This window comes from Sylvia atricapilla, chromosome 4 (genome assembly GCF_009819655.1).
Source record: "Sylvia atricapilla isolate bSylAtr1 chromosome 4, bSylAtr1.pri, whole genome shotgun sequence".
NCBI classification, from domain to species: domain Eukaryota; kingdom Metazoa; phylum Chordata; class Aves; order Passeriformes; family Sylviidae; genus Sylvia; species Sylvia atricapilla.
The window spans coordinates 47,039,342-47,046,010 of NC_089143.1; the positions used below are offsets into that span (position 1 = coordinate 47,039,342).

The following is a 6,669-nucleotide window of genomic DNA, read 5'->3' on the forward strand; positions in this document are numbered from 1 at the left end:
CAAAATGACTGAAAATAAATGAATGAATTAATAAAAAATAAATTTTTTAAAAAAAGGGTGTCATCCAAGACAGGGATGCATGCATTGTACCGTCCGAAAAAAAAAAAAAAAAAAAAAAAAAAGGGGGGGGGGGGCGGGGGGTTAGGGGAAGAGGGAGAGAGGGTGATACCTCCCTACCACCTCTCCCTCTGGCTCTCCTTCCCCAGGGCTTTGCACACTTGTTTCCACCCTGATGTGGGGGCTGGAGAGGGACAGCGCCCCCGCCCCGGTGCCCCTCGCTGAGAGGCCGAGGCCGTGCCCGCTTGGCCGGGGCTGGGGCAGCCCCCTGCCCGCGGCCTTGGCACGGCCCCTCCATGGGGAAAGGCCGGGGGCGGTTCTCGATGCGGGACCACAGAGGTAGCGAGAGGTTAAGAAGAAACTGGGATATGACTGGTAAACAAATTGTGCAGAATGGAGCTGGATTCATATTGACTTAGTTATAGGTCATCTGCTGCCGGTGCAAAGGGAGGAAATATTTACTTTACACATATACTTTATGATCTTGGGGGAATTAGAGGAAATTCAATAAGAAAACGGCTAGAATCATTTTAAACCCCCTATTTAAAAGACTTAAGCAAATTAGAGTCTTATCAGATTAAAATCCACTACAAATGTAAGAGCATTGTCTCCATCGAAACGCTGTGGGGTCTGAGAAAAGAGATTCTTTGCCAAATCTCAGGGATAAAAACACGTCATTTAAACACCAGATAATGAGCAGAATGTAAATTAATTTAACCTTCTTTACTAACAGGCTGCGAAAGTAATATGTATAATTTAGCGATAACTAAGATTGCGATGGATGATACGTACCTCGAACGAGAATCAGCGAATAAGGAAGACCCTTGAGGGAGGTGGGGGTGCGGTGTGGTGGATGGGATAGGAACGGGACACGACAAAGTTTGGGCGCTGGGACGTGGATGTGTAGAGCCACAGCAAGGGGAAGCTTTCGGTAACTTTTCAATACCAGTGACCAGCCAGATAAACTGAAGATAGAGACGCAAACCTGCGTTTCCCGCTCCTGGGCTCCTCCACAATCCCCATCCCTAAGACAGCCACAATTCCCCTGGGGCAGTGTCTGCCCTGTGAGCTAGTGCTCGGTGACAGACTTCTCTGCCCCAGGAGGACCTGACCAGCATGGGAGGGCAACCTGCCTCCGCCTTAGATGCGCGTGAAAAAGCCCCGCACCTGCTTCCTGCGAGGCGCGGCTCCACAGCAGCCTCATTCCGGCCCTACACGAGCGGACACTGCGGACAGTGTAGCCCGTCCTTCTACTGCCGCTGCCCGGGAAAGGGGTCAAATCCTGTCCCCAAACCCCGGAGAGGGGATTGAGAGGTTTGTGTGCCGGCGCCCGGCCCGTTGTGGGACTTGGCCAAACGCTGTGAACGACTTGCGTGGGCGCGGATTCGTGGGCTGCTCCGGGCGCCCCGGGGGCGAGGGATGATCCCTCCGGGTCCACGCAGAGAGGGAGGAATGGTCCCACGGATTAGTGTGCGAGTAAGTTGTAAAACCAGGGTGGAAAAGTCTCCTTGCGGGCTAGTTTTTGGGAACGCAGTTGCAGGGAAGGGGCGGGAATGGCAGAACCAAGCAAAGGATTTTTCCCCCGTATACTCTGCCTTTGGAGCGGATAGAGGAAGAGAGCACAAAGTCAGCGAGCGCGGGGGATAGAAGAGCTCGGGGGTCTCCGAGCGCGGTGTGAATCTTTCCGTAGCTGTGTGGCAGAGGGGAGGTTGTTGTCGTTTGTGTTTTATTGTCGCTGCTACCAGCACAAGGTCCGCCGTCTAACCGGCCGCGTCCCCGTCCTGCTTGTTTTCCAGCCGCTCCATGGGAAGGGAATCCGGCTTTCCTCCACCCTACTGCAGCGGCTCTGGCAGTGCAGAGCTCCCGGCTCCTCACCCCCGCAGGTCCCGGAGTGCGGCGAGGCGCGGAGCGGACGCTCCCGGAGCCTCTCCGACTGGGTGCCCCGTGAGCCGGCGGCGAAGGCCGAGCTCTCCAGGCCGGGCAGCCCCGCGGGGCACACCGGGCGGAGGTTTTTGGTGGGGCGGGTGTGCCCATCACCGGGAGAGCTCAGGAGGCGGCTCGGGGCGCGCAGGGCCGCGCAGGCGGGCGGGGCGCGGGCGGGGCGGGGCGGGCGGAGAAGGGGCGGTGCGGGGGCGGTGCGGGGCGGAGTGGGTGACGTGCGGCGCGGGGAAGGCCGCCGCCGGTTTAAGATGTCAGGCCAAGAGGGAAGCGACTGAGCTGATGCGGTGCGGGGCCGGCCGCTGCGCGGGTCCATGCGCGGGCAGCGGAGAGGAGCGCCCCGCGGAGCGCCGCCGCGCCTCGCCGCCCCCGCCCCGCGGAGCCCCGCGGCGGGCCGGGGGCCGCCGGCCGGGGAGCTGCCGTGTCGCCGTGACGGCTCTTACAGGACCGGACTCGCCCGCTCGCCTGTCGCCGCCGCCGCGCCCCCCCGGGCGGCGGGGGCTTCGAGGCTCTCCGTGCCGCCTGGCCTCTAGTCGAACGTCGCCCGCCCCAGCGCGGCTCCCCGGCCGGCAGCCCTGACCCCCGGAGCCGCAGGGCTGCTCCGCGTCCGCGGAGGGGGCGCTGCGCGGACCATCCTACACGTACCGACACTTACAGACACACGCACACCTTCTCCTATCGACCCCCCAGGCGCGCACGTAGACTTTGGCGTCCTTTTGCCGATGAACTGCATGAAGGACCCGTTAAGCCTGGAGCGCCTGGGAGCCGGGAATAAGCTGTGCTCCTCCTCACCTTCTTCCTCCTCCTCCTCTTCATCATCCTGCCATCACCACCAGCCCGCGCTGGCCATGGCGACGGCGCTGGCGCCGGGGCAGGCGCGCTCCTCCCTGGAGTCCGCCAAGCACCGGCTGGAGGTGCACACCATCTCCGACACCTCCAGCCCCGAGGCCGCAGGTAAGAGGGGATGAGAGGCAGGGACCCCAGCCCGACGGGCGCCCCGCCGCCCTGTGCTGCTCCGGCCCGGCTGGCAGCCCCGCGGTCCGCGATGCGCCGCCGCCCCTCTGCCCGGGAGCGTCCCGCACCCGAGCCGAGATGCGTTCCGTGTTTTTTCGCGTGCGGTGTTTGTGTGTCGGCGTATAGGAAGATAATCACATATGTAAGGATAGGCGAGTAGCATGTATACTGGTTGGCGAGTTACATGGATACAGATCGGCAAATAACGTGGGAGTTCATGGGCGAGTACTACCGAAACAGACAGCCAAATAGGGGTATATACGGACACAGAATATTGTTACAGGCGGGCGAATAACACGGGTGTAGGTAAGCAAATAAAACGAATTACGTGTATGCAGACGGGAGAATGATATGGATGCAGGTAGGCAGAAAGCTTGCGTACAGAGAGGCGGCTCCGTCCCGCTGCCCCGGCAGTGGCTGTTCTACCGGGAGGAGCCGCCCGTGGGTGTCCGCGGGGCGCGGAGAAGCCGCGGCGGCGGGAGGACGGCTCAGGTTAATCATTACAGCGTCGAGTCCCGTTCGGGGCAGTCTGCGGGATTCAGCAGCGCTGGGGACACGCTTTTCCCCAGCCGCTGGAGAGGAGACTGAGGAGGCTGAGGAGCCCTCGTTTTCCGCCTTGTTTTTTCTTTTTTGTTTCCCCCACTTACAGAGAAGGATAAGAGCCAACAGAGCAAGAATGAGGATGCGGGGCCCGAGGACCCCTCCAAGAAGAAGCGGCAGCGGCGGCAGAGGACTCACTTCACCAGCCAGCAGTTGCAGGAGCTAGAGGCTACCTTCCAGCGGAATCGCTACCCGGACATGTCCACCCGGGAGGAGATCGCCGTCTGGACCAACCTCACCGAGGCCAGGGTTAGGGTAAGTCCTGACACGGCACCCCGGCTCGGAGCAGAGGGGGTCAGGGTGGATTGGGAAAAGAAAGGAGGGCTGAAATATTTGCAGCTGCTTTCGATTTCGGCTTGTATGTAAACTTCAGAGCCTTTGCACAAAAGCAGGGCAGAGCAGGACATTTCTGTCAAAGCGAAACAGATTGGGATCTCTTTCTGGATCTCTGAAATATGGTTTGCTGCACGTTTCACCCTCACCGTGCAACGCGTCCCTCTCCTTTTGATCGAAACGCTAATGAAAACATTAGCCAAGAAAGCAACTTGGAACAGGCTGCAACCTGCGCTGTCTCTAATGAGAAAAAGATGTAAAATACACAAGAGCTTTTGCTTCACTCCGAGGCACTCCCAATGTGCCCTTCCTTGCATTTTCTATTTCTTTGGGTTTCACAATTCGACGAGCGTCTCTCTCCACCCTCTACCCCCCTCTGAGATTTATGGGACCATCGCGGCGCTGCAGAGATACCGCGGCCGGATCCTGCTCGCCTGCAAACGCCGCGCTGGGGGAAAAAGAGAAAAACAACAAACCCCAACGCACGCACACAAAAAGAAACCTATAAACGGGCCGAACCTTCAGATTTTCGCAAATCCCACATAAATCCTCTCCCCGAGGTCGCTTGAGGAAAGCGAGACAGTGAGAACCAGGGGCGGCAGCGGTGTTAGCGCCGAGGCAGCCGGGCGGAGGGCGCGGGGCCCGGCCGAGCCCGATGTCCTCCCGGAGCACGGAGCGCTGTGGGGTCGCGGTGCGGCTTTCGCCGAAGTTTTTGTATCGGTCCGCGCGGTGCCTCCAGACGGGCCCGTCCCCGTGGTGCCCGAGCGGCCTCCGCCCGGCTCGGCCACGGTGGGGGTTACCACAAACACCCGGGGTGGTTTCAATACACACGGTAAGGCGGCTGCTGGCGGCTGCCCGACGGGTCAGACGCCCAGATGTGGATTGGGAAAGGGCACGTTTTCCCATTGTCTGCTTGGGGAGGGTCCCTTAGATCTCATTTAGCACGTTGTTAAATGGTGGGGGTTTTTTCCTTTTTTTTTTTTTTTTTTTTTTCCCCTATCCCCCCCCGCCCCCAACCCCTCCAAAGAGCAGTCGAACAAGTTTGTTTAGAAAGTGGTTTTCTGTTCTGGAAGCTTTCACGCTAGAGGAACTTGTAGCTTTAACAAACTGAAGCAAGGATTTATTAGTTGCTGGCTTCCCACTCCTTTCCCGTACCATCGCCTTAAATATTCTGCGCGTTTCCAGGCGTTTTACTCTCTCTTGTGCACTTTTGTATTTTTCCCGGATGGCTTCAGTACAGAAAAAGCCAAGAGAGAAAGGGGTAAAAAAAAACTAAGGAGAAAGGGAGGCAGGAGAGGGGAGAGAATAAGAAGGAAGCATTTGCCTCTGTGGCGAATTACAAATTGATGTGGAGCATCACAAATTATGTGGAGGGCTGCTGGGGGGCTTGGAGGGGGGAGTGGGGGGGGGGCCGTGGTGAGGGTGGAATAATGCGGCTACGAATCTGCCTTGCTATACCCGAGGAGGCTTGGCTGTCTCGGCAGCGCACCCCTGCGCGGCCCAGCGCAGGGCTCCACAGAGGAGGAGGTGAACTTATACATGGAGATACATTCATATGTCCGTGCAAATTTTTGTGTATAACTTCTATACGGATGGGGTCGGCTGTTGCCCCGAGAACCTGCAAAGGGCTGCGGTGGTTGTGGTGGCTCCTGACTAACTCCCATCTCCCTCCCTCTCCTCCCATTTCCAAAGGTTTGGTTCAAGAACCGCAGAGCCAAATGGAGAAAGAGAGAAAGGAACCAGCAAGCCGAACTTTGCAAAAACGGCTTTGGTCCGCAGTTTAACGGCCTCATGCAGCCCTACGATGACATGTACCCCGGCTACTCGTACAACAACTGGGCAGCCAAGGGCCTCACCTCCGCTTCCCTCTCCACCAAAAGCTTTCCTTTTTTCAACTCCATGAATGTCAACCCTCTGTCTTCTCAGAGCATGTTCTCTCCTCCAAACTCCATATCCTCCATGAGTATGTCTTCAAGCATGGTACCTTCTGCAGTCACCGGGGTGCCCGGCTCCAGCCTCAACAGCCTGAATAACTTGAACAACTTGAGCAATCCCTCCCTGAATTCTGCAGTGCCAACGCCAGCCTGTCCTTATGCTCCTCCAACACCTCCGTATGTTTATAGGGACACATGTAACTCGAGCTTGGCGAGTCTGAGACTTAAAGCCAAGCAGCACTCCAGTTTTGGCTATGCCAGTGTGCAGAACCCTGCTTCCAACCTGAGCGCTTGCCAGTACGCGGTGGACAGACCCGTGTGAAGCATCCAAGTAGAAAACTGTGTGGGAATCCCTCCCCATTTCCCGCAGAGACTGAGAAATTCACTAGAAAGTAATGGGCACTAGAGAGAAAGAGAAAGGAGGAAAAATCAGAGGCAGAGAGGAAGAGAAAGAGAGAGAGAGAGGAGGAAAAAAAAAAATAGAGGAAACCACTGAAATAAGATAGTTCCTTTGTTTTCAAAGGACCTCCTACAGATTCTGAGATCTTTCTTTCACTAAGAGTATTTCAACAGTTACAAGGACATATATATATATATATATATGGACAAATGTTTGACTGGATATGATATGACATTTTAATGTTACTATAAGCTTGTTATTTTTTAAGTTTAGCATTGTTAACATAAAAATGACTGAAAGGATGTATATATATCGAAATGTCAAATTAATTTTATAAAAGCAGTTGTTAGTAATATCACAACAGTGTTTTTAAAAGGTTAGGCTTTAAAATAA

The 6,669-nt window shown here is 56.3% G+C and overlaps 1 protein-coding gene across 1 annotated transcript; it reads left to right on the forward strand.

The window, feature by feature from the left end:
* Positions 1-2,547: 2,547 nt before the first annotated feature.
* PITX2 (paired like homeodomain 2) lies at positions 2,548-6,331 on the forward strand. The gene is made up of 3 exons (XM_066317805.1): positions 2,548-2,949; positions 3,659-3,864; positions 5,635-6,331. The coding sequence occupies exons 1-3, from the start codon at positions 2,718-2,720 to the stop codon at positions 6,196-6,198; spliced, it is 1,002 nt and encodes a 333-aa protein (XP_066173902.1). The 5' UTR covers positions 2,548-2,717; the 3' UTR covers positions 6,199-6,331.
* The last annotated feature ends 338 nt before the right edge of the window (positions 6,332-6,669 follow it).

Bases quoted from the DNA above. Each gene is read 5' to 3' on its own strand.
- PITX2 (XM_066317805.1), top strand. From the start codon at position 2,718: ATGAACTGCATGAAGGACCCGTTAAGCCTGGAGCGCCTGGGAGCCGGG. The intron at 2,950-3,658 runs GTAAGAGGGGAT...CCCCACTTACAG, and splicing joins CTCCAGCCCCGAGGCCGCAG to AGAAGGATAAGAGCCAACAG. The intron at 3,865-5,634 runs GTAAGTCCTGAC...CCATTTCCAAAG, and splicing joins TCACCGAGGCCAGGGTTAGG to GTTTGGTTCAAGAACCGCAG.